The following is a 19077-nucleotide window of genomic DNA, read 5'->3' as shown; positions in this document are numbered from 1 at the left end:
TGAACTTGTTTATTAATGGCTACGTTTTGTAACTGCGTACGTATCGCTGCGCAAATGGGAGACCAATTTTTTAAGTGTACTGTTTTATGAACTTCCGGTTTCTGCGACACGCTGCACATCCATGAGACACTGATCACACCGTGTCAATGCGCAATCGTGTCAAGACGTCATTTTTAATGGCGACTGATAAATTGTAAGCGAGCAATAGAAAGTGTTTGCGAGATAATTCAGGAAATATTTTCAAAATTGTCAAAATTATGAGATAATTATTATTACTAGAAATCATTTAATTTGATTTCTAAATAGCCCAATACTTTCGAGATTAATACAATTTAAACGAAATTGGTTAAGGCTTGGGAATTTGCGAGCTGCTTGAATATGATGAAGCAGACGCAATTTTGATCGAGACGGAACAAGTTTAACAACGCCCCAAAAACGTGTGACGTAGCGTTGCTAAAATAAACCCAACAGAGAAAAAGCCACGGCAGGGTTCGTACGGAACCTGGGTAAGTCAGGGATATGGAAAATAGGGGTAAAAGTCGGGTATAATTCAGGGATTTAAAAACTTTTCCTAAGAAGTCAGGGATTTCGTTTGGTATATCAAACTAAGATTCCTTCGAGCAATGCCAAATACGAGCCAGGTGTGATGAAGTGGGCTCTGGTAAACACTTACTTAAAATGGTCAGGGATAACCTGGAATAGTCAGGGATTTTCAATGTAAAAATTTCGTACGAACCTTGTACGGTCATAATCCTTACTTATTCAATTTTAGTAAAGAACTTAAAGCACCTTGACACTCGTTAATGACGCTGAATTTCTCTTGTTTAGTATGCCACATGTTTTGACTGCACAATCGCTTTTAACGTTTCGTATTACGACGTACAGTTCGTCACCTCGTCCGCAAGTGTCAATTTAGTTTCAAAGATTTTAGTAGTAAATTGGCAAGATATTTTTCTTCAAAGAAAAAGGCCACTTATAATCACAAAAAAATAATATTCGAAAAACAACCGAACGGAAAAATTTTAAACCGTGTGTTGCAAGTAGACCATGTTTTGTTATATCGCAAAGCTTACAGAAAAATTCGAGAAGTTCAAATTAGGGTTGCTTGAACTAATGCTAAGGAAATTTCGATTAGCTTAATACGTTTAAAGGATGTTAATGTCGAGAACAAATGAAAAATGAAAAGTTTGTCAGTCTCATCGTTATTAGTAATTGGGATGCAAAGTTACTTTTGTTTCAGTTGTCAGTTTCAAATAACTTTTTTAGTCATTCGAAAAGCTCTAATTAATTTTGAATTCTTTTGGTCTGCTCGTAAATGCGCTGGTTTGCAGAATGACCAGTCTTCACCGGGCTTATGACAAATTTTAGATTTGCTCAAACCTTACTTCAAAAAAAAAAGTTTAAATAGTAACATTTGAAAGACAATTGTTGCGAAAAAAACCCATTCTACTTGTTCATTCTAATGTTACTACTTAGTCAGTTCGTCCTATTGTTTGAGTTAAACTCTCATTCTCCCACTGTTATTCTTATCCTTGTTTTTAAATTTTTTAACGTTCGATGTTCTTCAAAAAATCATAAACGGAAAGATACATATTAATCTGGGTATTTTGTTATTGATTGTGTAGTTTAAAGCTCTGATTGAGCAGAACCTCTTATTAAAGAGTAAATTGTTCTTAAAGGAATGTTGAGATAATGATTTCTTATCTCTTTTTGATCATGTATGATTATTATGACCCAATTCTTTTAAAAACGTCTTTAAGAAGTCTTTATTAATCAACAACGTGCGAACAAATTTATATCTCGCTTGCATCTATTTTATAATACGTGTTAGTAGGTCTAATAAAAGTGGGAAAGGTTTTTTTAGAAAGGTATGTGGAGAACCCAAGACAATAAAGGGTTTTGCGGGCCTAGCTACCACACTATTTTGTAATGCAGTTTTTGCATTGTTGTCTTAACATTATTTGTTACCAACCAAGTTGCCATAGAAACGATTCGTATACAATATTACGGCGGTGCATTATCAATTCTCGAACGTAGAATGGAAAGAAAGACAGAAAGCAAAGTGAGGGTGAGGGGCTGGGAGAAAAAAATGTAAAAGTCGATATTCATCCGAAAACATCGTCGATTTATTTTTATTGAGTAAATGCGTCCTTCGCTCTTTTTTCGTCTCCTCATTGACTGCCTCTAGTCTCTTCCGGAGCGGCAACCGGGAAACGCATCATTTTTCACGGCAGCGTATATAAATGAACCAAAATTTAACCTAATTGGATTTTTTTTAAAAAAGGTGTCGGTGTTAGACTGATATAATCAATTCTAAGAAATAGTTCCAAGAACTGTACTATATTCGGCCAAGAAGCGATAGCTAATTCACTAGGGAGAAGGTAAATTTCGCCTAATTTCCAAACGTAGATCCGGAGTTAATACCCGCCTCTAAATTACAACCAGCATCTCTTTGGGTTTTGAAAACTCACGTCAGTGCGACGCGAATGACGAAAATTACGTATATTCCGACTGAGGAGAGGTGAAATAGCCCGGCCTCCTTTTACGTCCCCCTTGTATTTTGAAAGGGGGACTGGGACTATGGCGCGCGAATACTTAGGCATCTTATACCTTCTCCCTAGTAAACTAGATATCGCTTATTGATTCGGCCCTGTCATCATTCCTCTCCCTAGCAATAAGATGAGAATATTATATTGTTAAAATAATGCACTGAGACCGATCTCTACCTCTAATGCCGTTTTCCATTTATCACTACATGTCTGCCAGCATTTATTAATTCTAGGAGAGCGGTCGCTCTCTTAGATAAGACTTGATACTGCCTCTAATGCTAAAGGAGGGTTCTTTGATTGGCCGTAACTTTTTTCGTATTGTGTTTGCAGCTTTGAAATTTTGCCAGTGAACTAAAATTTGGGCCCTAATTATGTGGTTAAAATTTCATAGAGATCCATTTAATAGTTAATTCTATAAAGAAAAAAGTTGTTAAGGGTGGTTTTAGAATCCATAAAATTAATCCGACATTTGGTGAAAGATACAATATTCTACCATAGAGATAACATGAGATTTTTTTGAAAAATGACCTTAATTGGGATCGTGTATAAAGAAAACTATTCATTCGTTACGTTTGGGAACCATCTTAAATGAAAGATAACAGTCCATAGATGTGCCTTTTCTTAGTTTCATTAAGATCAATTAAATTTAAGTATTGATTTTTATCATTATTAACACATACTTTGACTTACGTTGTTTTGGGTATTGGAATTACGGCGTTTTACCACTGTTAGAGACACGCATTTAAGCCCTAATTTTATATTGGACTTACGGCGTTTTTGTCGTGATTCACGCCGTTAGAGGGATATTAAGCAAGAAAAACATGGCGTTTGAGCTCTTGTAGGTGCTTTTCCCGGGTTCTTGTGGGTACTTGTGGGTGCTTGTAGGTGCTTGTAGGTACTTGTGGGTACTTGTGGGTGCTTGTAGGTACTTGTGGGTACTTGTGGGTTCTTGTGGGTACTTGTGGGTGCTTGTGGGTACTTGTGGGTGCTTGTAGGTACTTGTGGGTGCTTGTAGGTATTTGTGGGTGCTTGTAGGTACTTGTGGGTTTTTGTGGGTACTTGTGGGTTCTTGTGGGTACTTGTGAGTTCTTGTGGGTACTTGTAGGTACTTGTGGGTACTTTTAGGTACTTGTAGGTACTTGTGGGTACTTTTAGGTACTTGTAGGTACTTGTGGGCTCTTGTGGGTTCTTGTGGGTACTTGTGGGTTCTTGTGGGTACTTGTGAGAGCTTGTAGGTACTTGTGGGTTCCTGTGGGTACTTGTGGGTGCTTGTAGGTGCTTGTGGATACTTGTGGGTGCTTGTGGATACTTGTAGGTGCTTGTGGGTGCTTGTAGGTACTTGTGGGTACTTGTGGGTGCTTGTAGGTACTTGTGGGTGCTTGTAGGTACTTGTGGGTTCTTGTGGGTACTTGTGGGTGCCTGTGGGTACTTGTGGGTGCTTGTAGGTGCTTGTGGATACTTGTAGGTGCTTGTGGGTGCTTGTGGGTGCTTGTAGGTACTTGTGGGTACTTGTGGGTGCTTGTAGGTACTTGTGGTTGCTTGTAGGTACTTGTGGGTACTTTTAGGTACTTGTGGGTGCTTGTGGGTGCTTGTAGGTACTTGTGGGTGCTTGTAGGTACTTGTGGGTGCTTGTAGGTACTTATGGGTACTTTTAGGTACTTGTGGGTGTTTATGGGTGCTTGTAGGTACTTGTAGGTACTTGTGGGTGCTTGTAGGTACTTGTGGGTGCTTGTAGGTACTTGTGGGTGCTTGTAGGTACTTGTGGGTGCTTGTAGGTACTTGTGGGTGCTTGTAGGTACTTATGGGTACTTGTAGGTGCTTGTGGGTGCTTGTGGGTACTTGTGGGTGCTTTTGGGTACTTGCCCCCGTTTCTTGTCCCGGGTACTTGTAGGTGCTTGTGGGTGCTTGTGGGTACTTGTGGGTACTTGCCCCGGGTGCTTGTCCCGGGTACTTGTGGGTGCTTGTAGGTACTTGTGAGTTCTTGTAGGTACTTGTGGGTTCTTGTGGGTACTTGTGGGTTCTTGTGGGTACTTGTGGTTGCTTGTTGGTACTTGTGGGTACTTGTAGGTACATGTAGGTACTTGTAGGTACTTGTGGGTGCTTGTAGATACTTGTGGGTGCTGAAATTTGTTTTCCAAAAGTTGTATGAAGCTTTTTATGGAACATATGTTTTAAACTCATGGTTTTAGTTATATAAAGTTTTTCCAAGAAGCGATATCTAGTTTACTAGGGAGAAGGTATAAGATGCCTAAGTATTCGCGCGCCATAGTCCCAGTCCTACTTTCAAAGTACAAGGGGGGACGTAAAAGGAGGCCGGGCTATTTCGCCTCTCCTCAGTCGGAAAATACGTAGTTTTCGTCATTCGCGTCGCGTTTACGTAAGTTTTCTGGTCCGTGACCAAATAAGCATTTTTTAAACTGGACATTAGGCCAGCGAATTTCCTGACTTGGTATGAATAAACTGGTCCGTGACCATTGACCAGAGCACGTCGTCTGCTAAACTAAAGAAGTGGATAATTAAAATATTAGAATTTTAATGTGTGGAGTCTGATTACCCTTGAACTTTCTTAGTTTTCTCGTGGACCACTGACCCCCCCCCCCCACCGAATTAATTTTTGAACTGGACCAGGCAATTTTTAAACTGGTCATTTGCCCTGTGTCACCGCCTTATTTCATACGCTGGTGCGAGTTGCTTTGCGTTGTCGAGTGCGTGATGGAGTTGGCTATGCCTGGAGTCCCAACCTTGAAGGAGAGAGGAATGGAGTGGAAACCTCCATATCTATAGCGTTGCCTGTGTACCCCCACCTACGGCAACCTAGTCCTTCCAGCATCCTCAGCGGTTAGGTAGGGTCGTACTGGACGAAATTGTAAAGGGCGCTCCCTCTTTCTTCAAAATAGAAGCTAGTTCTCATACATATAAAATGGCGGTACGCGGCAGCACTTAGCAATCGCCTACCGAAGGGTAGGGGCGTGCGCGAGGTACATTGGGAGAGATACGGTGCCGCAGGTCGCCCATCATCATTTCCAATCCATTTCAACTCCCTTATCCCTGTCCCAAACCCCGCGACTTCCAACCACTTGCATAGCCCACTCGATCGCGCTCTCTTTTCCCCGACTACATATTTTGAAGATGGCACTTTTTAGGCATATTAACAATCTTGGATCATCTTTTTGAACTTTTAGGGTAGCCCCGACCATTTTTGTTTAAGGTTTTAAGCTTAATATCAAACAGACGTTAGTTTATGCTACAAAAAAGTTGAAATTGACAATTTCGGATCGTCTTTGTTTTAAGGGTATACGAAATTGAATTAGGTTAATTACAATAAGAATACAAACTTTTATTGATTTAAGTTTTTTTTGAAGTATCATTATAAATAAACGTCTGTTTGAGCTAAAGTTATGGTCCCCTTTATATATGTTTCTGCTTAGTGCAGATTTTGAAAATGTAAAACAGTTTCTTAACATTCTTAATTAAAATGAAGACTGAAGGAACAGATATTAATCAAAAATGTCTTGATTAGAATCAAGACCTTAAAAGTATCGATAAGACTGAGGTTATCAATTGTCTGAAGGATCAGATATTATTTTTTCTTTTTAATTGAAACTTAAATGCATGCTTAAGAAAAAACAACGTTCCATTACCGTTTTCCGTTGAAATAAATTATTTTACTGGTAATCAATTTCAAAAATTTACTTATCTCGGCTTTTCGACCACAATTCCATTCCCCGAAAACATTTTATCATTACATTAATTACTTTTGGGAGATAACGTGTCAAAATAACCCATAAAACAATAAAAACTGTAATAGCGGTCTGTTTAGCCATGACAACAACCTTTTAAGAGTTACAAGGACTATATAACCCTTTCGAGACTAACAGAACCTGAGCAAACTATAGCTTAACCAGCTACTAGTACGACCAGGGAGAATTGATGTAAACTGGAGTTGAAATTTCATCATGTGCGACCTGCGGCCCAGAAACTCTCCCATAGTCCTAGTGTGTGTAGAACATAATTTTTTCGCTGTTATCTGCCAAAATCAATCTTTCTAGGTATTGCCGCCTCCTCACTTGAATTTTTCATGATATAATAAGGTTTGAACGAACAAAATTCTAGATTACTTTTTTCACTACCATGTCCCTCTGCTACCTTGAAGCAAACTTTCCTCTCTTTTTGCTGCTCATTACCGGTGCCATTCCCTTGACTTTCTGTTCGTTATAACTACTATCATGAGTTTATTTATTTGAAACCAAAATATAAAAAAATGGATTCTTTTTCCTTTTGTGCTACTTAGAATTTACAAATGTATATAACGTTGTGCCGTGCCCTATCAAATAGGCTCTAACCATTGTTAGAAACTAGATAGAGAAATTGGTCAGTAACACTGATCATGCCCTGAACTATGAAAAAGAACAATACGACGGTTCACTAAAGTACACTTGATATTACATCATTTTGCAAAACCGCGAGTAAAAATGTTACTGTCCCTATTGAATTTGGCGCCATTGGTTTTAGAATAATTAAAATGTTCCACTGCGAAGCGTGCCGGTCACGAATGGGGATGTAACGTCTTTAGGAACCTTTTAAAACGAAAACCATACACGTACTCTCCCAAAGGTAATTAATGTAATGATAAAATGTTTTCGGGGAATGGAATTGTGGTCGAAAAGCCGAGATAAGTAAATTTTTGAAATTGATTACCAGTAAAATAATTTATTTCAACGGAAAACGGTAATGGAACGTTGTTTTTTCTTAAGCATGCATTTAAGTTTCAATTAAAAAGAAAAAATAATATCTGATCCTTCAGACAATTGATAACCTCAGTCTTATCGATACTTTTAAGGTCTTGATTCTAATCAAGACATTTTTGATTAATATATATCGAGCCGATTCTGCATTGCAATGGTAAACATCACAGATCTCTTAGAATGCTCGTTTATTTTTTGCTCCCTCAACTCCTGCCTATCGTGTGGTCCGTCAAACTGACCACAAAATTTACAGCGCTCAGGGGTAGAAACAAGAAATTGTTTATAAGAAAATTTAGTGATAACTCTGCAACATGATGCCGTTTTCCATTGCCTGCTAGTAATCTGCCAAAACGGACCAATATTGAACTCAATGTAACGCGCTCCGATAAAATTTCTCCGTGGTAAAGGGTGTAGTACCTTGTAGCGCAGTTCCCGAAATAGCAACAGCGGTTCCAAAAGTACAACGGCATAGTTCAAAACTTATGTTTTAGAAACAGATGCTGCTGTTTTTGGGAGAGAGCAGTGTTTTGAACAGTTTTCCTCGGTATGAAGTACAAATAGATCATCATACCCTAACCTTTCCTTACGTCACCTGAGCTAATTTCTACTATTTTAATTCTATAGAGGTTCAAATAACCAAACATAATATAGCCCTACCTGACCTAATATTACCGAGGTTCTATAACCAAACATAATATAGCCCTGCCTGACCTAATATTACCGAGGTTCTATAACCAAACGTAATATAGCCCTACCTGACCTAATATTACCGAGGTTCTATAACAAAACGTAATATAGCCCTACCTGACCTAATATTACCGAGGTTCTATAACCAAACGTAATATAGCCCTATCTGACCTAATATTACCGAGGTTCTATAACAAAACGTAATATAGCCCTACCCGACCTAATATTACCGAGGTTCTATAACCAAACATAATATAGCCCTACCCGACCTAATATTACCGAGGTTCTATAACCAAACATAATATAGCCCTACCCGACCTAATATTACCGAGGTTCTATAACCAAACATAATATAGCCCTACTCGACCTAATATTACCGAGGTTCTATAACCAAACATAATATAGCCCTACCCGACCTAATATTACCGAGGTTCTATAACCAAACATAATATAGCCCTACCCGACCTAATATTACCGAGGTTCTATAACCAAACATAATATAGCCCTACCCGACCTAATATTACCGAGGTTCTATAACCAAACATAATATAGCCCTACCCGACCTAATATTACCGAGGTTCTATAACCAAACATAATATAGCCCTACCCGACCTAATATTACCGAGGTTCTATAACCAAACATAATATAGCCCTACCGACCTAATATTACCGAGGTTCTATAACCAAACATAATATAGCCCTACCCGACCTAATATTACCGAGGTTCTTTAACCAAACATAATATAGCCCTACCCGACCTAATATTACCGAGGTTCTATAACCAAACATAATATAGCCCTACCCGACCTAATATTACCGAGGTTCTATAACCAAACATAATATAGCCCAACCCGACCTAATATTACCGAGGTTCTATAACCAAACATAATATAGCCTTACCCGACCTAATACTACGGAGGTTCAACCTAACCTAACCTTACCGGACTTAATACTATTAAAGTTCAAATAACCAAAACAAACCGAACCGTACTTAACCTAATACTGTTGAAGTGGAAATAACTAAACCTAACCGTACCTGCATGACCTAATACTATTGGAGTGGAAATAACTAAACCTTACTTTACCTGGCCTAATACTATTGCGGTTCAACTAACCAAACATAACCTGGCGTTATATTCCGGGTGTATTGTATACTAATATGATACCTGTAATGTTAGTACACAAGTGCGGTGAAGTTTAATTAAATTTATATTTTTATGTATTAAGTTACCTGTTTAAAAGATGTATCAAGTTTCCCCTTCCTTCGATGTAAAAAAAATGCCTGCCTAATGAAAAGTAATCCGCTTGGCCGTGATTAAATGTTGACAGGAGATGGCTAATGAAGCTGTGCGTCCGGTATCAAAATTTAAAGTAAAATATTAAGATGTAGAGGAAGAATATTATACGGGAGTGAAGAAAATAAATTTTAGTAATTTCAAAGAGTACTTTTGGCTAAAAATTGGGATCTAGCACATATCGTGCAGCCTAGGATCCAAAATGAGCCTAAAACATGCGATGAAGAGACCTGTATGCAATGGGGCTCAGTTCCCCTTCAGAGCTTTTCCGTTTTAGGGTATGCACGCAACGTGAGCACGAAAATTACATGGTATACCAAAGCACAATATCCTTAATAGCGCATTACAAATATAATAGAAGTAATAATAAACTTGGATCATATTCTCATTTAATGATTAGTAAAAATGGCATTGATGTGGCTTTCATGTTGGACTGAATTACAAGATTTTGCTTAGAGACAATATTGGCTTGCCTGAACTCTAAAGGCATGTAAGCCCAGCATCTTAAGTTAAGCTGTACTTCATTTAAGATGCAAGAGTAGTAGCATCTCACGTGCTACTGTTCCTGTAGAATTTCGTATTAACCCTTAAGAGTTTACATTGGCAAGATTATCTAGCCGGGCTTAAACAAAGCCGCGCGGCGGTATAGATGGTGTAATGAGGGAGTGGACATCGATGAAATCTATCGCTGGCTCATTTTATTGGTTTACAAATTCTACAAAAATAACACTAATTTTATTTTATAGCAATGTTCTTAAGTTAATTTAACCTATAACTTTTTGGTTAAAATCGCAATATTATTAACCCAAAATTATTTTGGAAAGAAAGAATTAAATACGTAGTGCATAATTTAAAACTTAATAAAAATAAAAGTTTAAGTATTGAACGGTTGGCATATTACGTAATTACTTTAATATAGATCGATTCCAGTTTCGTTGCCGAAAGAGTTTAATTATTATAAGGATTAATTGTATGGTAGATGACGCCGTTCCAGTGATAGTTTACTAAAGTTGTATTTCATGTCGTTGCAGATCGTTATCCAAAAAATATTGTTGGAAGAAAATTGGACTTCTCTGGGCAGCGCCATGTTGATCAGTTTCCCTTGGAATACTTCGCGGTGGTCATGTTGTGTTCGCGCGAGTTCGGGTTCGAAATTGTCGGTAGGCTATGAGCCGTCTTCTCTTTGGCGACGCGCGTGTCCTCCCAGTTCCAGCGGCGACCTTCCATCCACCCTCGCGCTGCAAGAGAAGGTGGCCGCGTGTCGCGAACTCGTTCTTCGACGGGGCGTCCTCGCTGCGCTCTCGGACCAACTCGTGTGGGGCCGAGCGTGTCGGTCGTCTTGAGTCGCAGGGAGCGTCATGTACCATACGCCGTCTTTCAACCGGGGCACCATGGACCTCGAAAACAGGGTCATTCTCAACATCGGCGGCATTCGTTTCGAAACGTACAAGGCCACTCTTAAAAAGATTCCGGCCACTAGACTGTCCAGGCTGACCGAAGCTTTGGCTAATTACGATCCGGTACTGAACGAATATTTCTTCGACCGACATCCGGGCGTCTTCGCGCAAATATTAAATTACTATCGGACTGGTAAATTGCACTACCCGACAAACGTGTGCGGGCCTCTCTTTGAGGAGGAACTAGAATTCTGGGGCTTGGACGCCAACCAAGTCGAGCCTTGTTGTTGGATGACATACACCGTCCATCGCGACACAAAAGCCACCCTGGCTATCCTGGACACTCTCGACATCGACGCCGACAAATTGTGCGACGAGGAACTAGCCAGGAAATTCGGCATGGAGGAGGACTATATGGCGGGTAAATTGTCCTGCTGGCAAAGGGTAAAACCAAAAATATGGTTGCTATTCGACGAACCTTATTCTTCGTTCGCGGCAAAGGTAAGACCCAATTTCATCTCAGTACTAAATATATCGCGGTTTCCGCGGTTGGGGACTCGATTCTTTTACGTAAATATTAGTTATATCAGAATCAACTCTAACATAGAGGGATATATTCGTTAAACCGTTTCTACGTTATAATAACGTTAATGGTTGCAGCTGAACGTCTCCCCTGTCGATTTGTTTGCCAATAACTGTCGTATCTTTGAAATAAAACACCGATAGTTTTCCAAATATAGGTATTTGAAAAGCCACTTAATGAAGTCAATATCCATAGAATTTCCAAATCAATATTAAGCATGATCATCTTGCAAATTCCCAAAAAAGTATATTAGGTGTTTCTTCAGACAAATTGTCGAAACTAAAAATTTACGGTTTACTAATGAATTTTTAAAGTAAAAACAACTTGCAATGATACTTTAAATGTTTAACATTATGTTGAAGAATTGCAACGATGTTTTTTCCCACTCGTAGAGTTTTAAACAACATCAGAAATAGAGAAAATCGTTATGTTGCTTGAACCACTAACCGAAACACCGGTATTATATCGATAAGTTGAAGTTCATAAATTAGAGCGTAGATGTATACTGCTTATACTGGAATTACATAATACGAAGAAAATCCATAGTACTGGAACCGTACAAGATGTTACAGTACCCAGTTTATTGATTTTTTTCCCGGAAAATTATCTCTTATAAACATGAGATATGTTTCCCATTTGTAGCCTGAGTGGTAAAAATAACGAGCCTATTAAAATGGCTGCCAGCAATTCCGCACTAGACCTTTTTATACTATCTTGATATTGGTGACTCATAAAGCTAGTTGTGCTCTATCACCTTGTGCTGTGGATTAGCTTCGTGCTATGCAATTTCCTTGTCAACGATAGCTTACCTCACAGCGGTGTTTAGTGCCGCGCTGTACTGTGAAAGAAAAAAACCTGCTTCACGCAATAACTTCCATACGTTTAAATCAATTTGAATGACGCTAAATGTACTGGTTCAGTATGTCCCATAGGTTGCTTTGTTCAAATATACCTCGAACTTTAAATATGACTGTCAGAAAAGAAACTAACATCCGGTTGGCTGATGTTTACTGAGCTGGTTAACTTTCTATACAAGCGATGCGTGATTTGTGGTTTGAATCTGCGGTCATATTAAAAAATGACTGTCAGAAAATCTAACAAAATTTCTTGACGAAATAATATTTGAGGCCTTGCCAGGAAAATGGTGGAAACCACAGTAGTTTAGTGGCTAATGAAAAGGTTAAATTATTTTTAAACCAGCTTTTAAGTTCTGATTGTTATTTACTCTACACAACTCCGTAGTAGGCTAGTAGATCAGTAGTTAATGAAATGGTTAAACTAATTTTAAACCTTTTTTTGAGATGTGATTATTACCTAGTTTTGGGGGTTCATATCTACGTAGCTTGGTGTTGGACACCTGATGCTATTTCTGAAACACTTTTCTTTATTCTTATTGGAAACACCCTGTATATATTATGGTATAAAAACGCGGGACTTGAAAGTCAGGAGAAAAGACACGCTAGCCGTCGAGAAACTCAAAACAAGAAAATGGAATTTTCTTAAGCTAAGCCTTGGACGAACCTAGACGGCTTCTATCGGTATCGACATAAAAACAGAGGCGCGGAATAACAACGAAAAGAGTATTTTCTCGCTTGAGAAGGCCGCGTAAACAGACATTTGATACGTACAAAGAAAGCGAGACGGCTCATAGCTCGACCAGTTTAAAAAAAACTCCTTTAAAGCTCTCCTTTCACTTTGGATAAAAAAACAGTCCGTAAAAGATGAGGAGTGACCCAAAAATGTTTTCCATTATGCTAGTATACAAGGTGAACTTATTTCGCATTTCTCCAGCAGACCCAAACGAAAAAGAGTCTAGTTAAGCTTTTCCATAGTTCTTCGCCAACTAGGCCTAAATCACTCGGCGAAGCGTGCAAGGTTTACATTCCGCAAGAATATATTAAAAAAAAATGTGCCACTGGTGATATTGTTTGCAAACATCTTCCGAGAATGACCATTGCGTTTTCAGTTATTTATGTATAACAGTAACGAAAGACGCTTTTGAAATACTCTCACATTGGCTTTATAGCGAAAATATTTTACAGACTAGCATCCAGTCTAGCTGCACGTTTGGGTTTAAAACCCTGCAATTGACACTGCAAAAATGAAAATGCGTAACCCGCAATGGCTAAGCAATAATAGTCTTTAGCATTTTCGGTGTTACCATGGTGGCATTAACGAGATGAACCGCATAAGTATAAAGTGCTCACATTCAACGTGGTTTAGTTGATTATATACACGTGAAAAAATTAATTACCGCAAATTACCAACAGAACGGAATTGTTATTTTTCTAAATTATCGTTTTTAAAAATTACGGTAATTTCGCATCTCTAATAGCCATGTCAAAAATATAATACTTCTCATAGGATAATGAAATTTACCCAACAGCCCAATTTAGAAGTTTGCAGGATAAGCATAGTATATTAAAAGTGTTCACGGGGAAAGGGGCGATTTAGGAAATATAAATTCAATGCAATCTCTACGAGCGTCTGTAAAAATGTTTCTCCCGCTGAACAGTAATGTTTACGACATAAGCACGCTTCTAGGGAGTCAAATGTTCAATGCAATTTCTATGAACCAGTAGGCCTAGTATTTCACCATCCAAAAAATAAAAAAGCGTCGTTTGAAAAAGAATCTGATGCGCAATCAATCCCCAAGGATACGGAAGTTCAATTCTAGGAACTGATTGCAGAAATCAATGTATTTTTATCTTTTTTTTTTCTACCTGCTCACTTCGATTAGTGTCTTGGTATTTCTATGGCGTATAACGGTTGTATTTCTTTCATTTGGGGAAAAAGTTGGGAAAACTAGGAAGTTTTGAGGGGTTTTTTTTTCGGAAGAAGCTGTGATGAAGAAGATTGTTTCTCTTTACGGAAGCTACCGTTTTAAAAATGACGTTGGAGCTTTCAGGAGTTCTCGCCGCATGCCTCTACACTACCACTTCCGAACATTAATCGCCTAGATTGCGACCCTTAAGGGAAACAGTAAGAGAAAACCAAGAGTTAGCCGTGTTGCGGTTTTTTACGGGGTCTAAGCTCGCTCCGTACAGACTGAGCTTCCAAGGAGTCGGACAATAGTCATTTGAACTAACTTCATCCAGTCACTGATTGACTGAAATTTTGCAAGCGAAGTTGACTTAAACGCTAGATGCTTATTATGCGGTGCCCTTGGGAAAATAAAGCCTCTTGTTATCTTAAATATTTTTATTATACTATTACTATCTTAATTTACACGGATTTAAGCACATCATGCACTAACTCGTTTGATTTTGATATGTTTAGAAATAACAGTATTATCAATTCTATCCTATACGACTACATTTTGCTCGCTTTTTCTTATCTTTTCATTTATGTTTCATTAGCGATGAATGGAAACTTCTCTACAGTTTTATCTATTTTTTCTGAACTAACCTTAAACATTTATCAAAAATTACGCGTTGAAACGAAACGTTACACTTGAAAATAAACTTCATGCTGTCTCGATTACAAAAATGTTCGCTCAATTGCAAGATTGATAATTGAGAAAATGCCTTTTTTTAAGACTGTCTAGGCAAAATACCTCAGTAATTCACATTCCTATTGTCTTATTCGGTGTTGTAACAAGTGCAAGCTTAATTTTTGGATAGCAATACCTGTCTCTGCATGTTCAAATTAAAATAATCAAAGGCCATAACAATAAATTCGGAGATGTTAAGTATTTCTGGAATTTCGACGTTTCAGGTGAGTTAATTGAAATAAACTCGATGCAACCAATAGAAATTCTCGGTACTTTGAAGCCCCGAAGCCTTATTCCTCGTTTTAACAAGTAAAAGCGTAATTTTTCTAAAGCGGCATGCCATTAACCAAAATAATCAAATGCCGAAACACGCTAGAATTATTACTAACAATAGAATTAAACCATTTTAGTCCGTAACAGTCCTTCGTGGGTTGTTTCAGCAACTTAGGAATGGGTATAAACTAGAATGGTGGCGAGTGAATTGGAACTATTGTCCTACCTCTTTACAAAGGCTCCTTCTCGCTCTGTTAAGTGATGTATGATTCGATCCCGCTTCTTTTTTTTCCCTCCCAGGCGTTTTTGGCCCAAGGTCCGTGCTTGGAATGAGACGGTTGGAGCAGAACAGCGAACTCTCACTTGGCTTTTCCCCGCTGTGAAGCTTTCCCCCTCTCTCTACTCTGGGAACCTATAGCCCACAGCTTCCGACTATCCTTTACCTTATTTACCTTATTCCCCCCGCTGCATCGAGGTGTCAGGACCCATTCAAACCTTTCAGGTGTACCTTTAGTGTAGGTCAGACTCAGACGTAGTTATTAAAGGGGAACAAGAAGTTCGAGTCATTAGTTTACTTGTCAAATGTTAAGTACCGAGATGTGGTAAAGTCTGCTCAGAAAAGTCACGAAGCATCCATTGAACAAAAAATTCAAATGGATCCACTGGACCGCAAAGTTTTGAGAGTTTCACGGCTTATGAATTAGGGAATTCTGTTTCGGAGGGAGATGCCCCTAGAATACGCGTAACGTATTTCTAGTTTTGCTAGGAATAGTAAACGAAAGGCAATTTTTTTATAATGCAAAAAGAGTATATTGCTAGGTGTTATTGCGAAAAATTAAAAGTTTCACGTCAATAACAAACGCTTTTCAAATTTAAATCATCTGGTGAGATTTGGCAATGACCCTTATAATTTTAGCCTTATGCAGGTTTAATCATTTGAAGCGTATTCTACAAATTACACGCAATCGCAAAAACTCGCTGAAATCCGGTGCAGTCGCGTAAAATCGTTGAAAACACCCACAAAATAGCTTTAGAAATCTAACTTGAATATTTGAGTAATGAAATATAGCGAATCACTATTGTAGTAGCAAGCGACTAATTTGAAGTCTAGTCTTATTTTTCTTCATTACATGCTCCTTTTGAAAGGTGACGATGCACTAGAAGGGGTAATTTAATTTTCCAAGAGGCTGAAGCCTTTTAATTCTTGGAAATTTAATTTCAAAAGAAACCTCTAAAATAGAGGAAAGAATATTAATCGGAAATTAAATTTAATTCAAGATAAATTAGTGTTTCATCAGTGCAATTAATCACATTTTCTAATATAACGGAATAAATGTAAAATAATTGTTTTGGAAAACAATTTATATACAGAAAGGTGTATAATATTAACATATAATTCTTCGGGATGTAAGCTTCTGGTAATTTTTTTCTTAGGGTAACACTAAACTTTTTACCTCGATTTCTGAAATTTTTCTTAGACTTGTAAAACACGTTTTTAAAATTTATTTCACGTGCAATATTGTCTTTTAGAACTATTTACTGGTGGCTTTAAACATATTCATCTCATTAAGAATATTAACAAAAATTTAAAACCTCAAAGGTCTTAACTCTACCATTCGGGACTACAGGCACTGACTAAACTAAAAGCCAACTTACAGCGAGGTTACGCTAAATTATCGAAAGCTTGAAAATTTTACACCTAGCCTTACCGATTAGAGAGCGGTAGAAAAGTCGTTCGGTGAATGCAAATTGCGTATAAAACGTTACGAAACCAACTTCGTGATGCATACACAATCAAAAACGCAAAGTCAAGCTTCATAGATTTAAACAGTATGTTGGACATCTTCTTTAGCTTTCCATGCTACAGGCACGTTTAATGGAAATAAGGCTTAGACAAGTCTAAGTACCAGCAGAAGTAATTGTAACATGATTCTTCCCAACATTAGAACATTTGGAGCAAGGTTACTAAACCGAAAAATAGTTAGTCTATTAGAGCTTAAGTTTTTTCCTAGGCATGCTTTTGGATTTTCGTCCCACGTCAAGAAGAGGTTCGTGGGTTGATGGCTGAGGAATTAGTACCAAACAGTTATAGAATTCACCCCACGGAGCGATGCCCATCTGAAATTTGAACGAGAGAGCAAACAAAAAGGGTGAGCCTGAGAAGAATCATGTTACATAACTAAAGTGTAAAGACTATACAGAGTGTCATCCTTCTGCTATTATCCCGTTCTGGAGCCAGGATATACGAAGATGAGAACCCTTCTCTATATCTTTCAGTGTGCAGTTATATTGAAACCATATATCGATTTTTTAAGTTTTCTAGTAAAACTTATTTACTTTAAAAGGGAAGTCTATTAGAGATTATGAACAAATTTCTAGATAATTGATTAAGTTGTGGTTGGCAGGCCTAGCTGTGGAACTGACGGGTGAATTAGAGATGAAACTAAAATAATTTTTTAACATTTGGTTCCCTGTGAGTACTGAGTACACATAAATATAAGTAACGTCAATTAATTAGTTAAAAATGTAATGAACTACTCTCCCTCCGCCGAATTTTAAGATAAACCTATATTCAACCTATTGTGTTGTGCTGAAGTCTGATACGATTCCGACCATTAGAAATATTCCAATGGAATCTATACCCTGATTACTTCAATATTAAAATGGTAACCGTGGATCATATCTTGCTAAGCCTAGATTAGCTGTTGATTTAAATTGAGTGTATGTTTTGCTAGACTGGAAGCCAACCTTCCCTTAGTTATTAACCTTGAGGTCAGGCAAGTTGAATGTATGACCGACGGGTTTTCCCCCCACGTTAAATAATTACGTTGCTGACCGTTATTCTACAAAAGAGTTAGGGGAGGTATATGTCGAGAGTACACGTAGTGGCGCGTTGTTCGTCATTTAAACTCCTTTTATTCTATATGGGAAAAGAGAAGTAGAGCCACCGCCCAAATTGCGAGCGTGACGTCATCGGTTAACGACGACCGAACACGTTAGTACCTCCCTTTTGCAATTCCGAATTTCTTTTTTATTCTCAGCCTTTCTCTCTCGAGGTACAATTCCCTTTAGCCGAATTCATACGTTCCTAGGTTTTAAAGGGTAAGTCCCAAGTCCGGTATGAAGAATCATCATCTTGCAATTGCCAAAAACATACAGTGGTTTCAATAGCAGTTTTAATCAGATTGATGTTATAGACCTACCGTGTGTTCATTTGGTACTTTTTTTTTTTAGTATGAATCGAGCGTTTAAGGTTCAATTCGGAGGAAGCAAGTGGATGATTTTGCAAACCATACACGATAAAAATTAAGTTATCTAATGAAATTTTACACCACATGCACGATATATTTGAAACGTTTCGTTCAGATGCATCGGAAAAGAATTGATGTATTTGCACAAATCTCCCACAAACAGACATAGGGGATACAAACTATTGGGTGAATCAATGACAATTCCCTATAAGGCCGACATTTGGATCAACGCGACAGTTGGGTGAACGTCCGACTACCAATTGTAAGTCTCTGTAAAAGACATTATTAAGGCTTTCCCTTTAATCTAAAATCCCAATGGCGTTCCTCCGATGTCGGTATTACAAAGGAATAAGGAGTAGGGGTAATTCTATCAGGCTAGTTGTCAATGGGTTCCTGGTCTATAACTTATAGAGCGCTCTAGTAGGCCTAGTTCGTTCGAGCATGCATGGAATACATTCGCGTGTCGAGCCCAAGTATCGTACTGACCACGGTATACATCTACAATTGGGGCGGTGGTTATTAAAGCTATTAATGTAGACGTATATTGAGAATAAAGCGATATTTTTGTAGGGAAAAAAAGGTAATTTCATTTTAGATTAAAGAACACGCTATATATCTTTCCCAAGCTTAAACAAACAAGGATTGGGGTGTGTGCAAAACGAGCGTGAGATTCAACTTGTTAGAAATATTGTTACGATGTTCAGTTAATTATAAACTGAAAGCATCAGAAACAAATCATCCATATTTTATTGAGTTTAAAACATTGATGGATTATGTGTTGTATACGTGACTCAGATGTTTTAA

General features: G+C 38.1%; 1 protein-coding gene across 8 annotated transcripts in view; it reads left to right on the top strand.

The window, feature by feature from the left end:
• LOC149610624 (potassium voltage-gated channel protein Shaw-like) overlaps positions 1-19077 on the top strand; it is a 227563-nt gene that overhangs the window by 98595 nt on the left and 109891 nt on the right. For all 8 annotated transcript variants that reach the window (XM_089859341.1, XM_089859339.1, XM_089859337.1 and 5 more), the window contains one exon: positions 10308-11174. In XM_089859341.1, coding sequence (XP_089715467.1) covers positions 10635-11174 — 540 coding nt within the window. In that variant the 5' untranslated portion in view covers positions 10308-10634. The remainder of the gene's footprint in view (positions 1-10307; positions 11175-19077) is intronic.

Source organism: Phalangium opilio, unplaced genomic scaffold, assembly GCF_054372755.1.
Source record: "Phalangium opilio isolate 3A_F unplaced genomic scaffold, DU_Popi_V2 ptg000329l_1, whole genome shotgun sequence".
Classification (NCBI taxonomy): domain Eukaryota; kingdom Metazoa; phylum Arthropoda; class Arachnida; order Opiliones; family Phalangiidae; genus Phalangium; species Phalangium opilio.
Note: the sequence above shows the minus strand (reverse complement) of the source record. Positions and strands in the feature narration are given on the sequence as shown.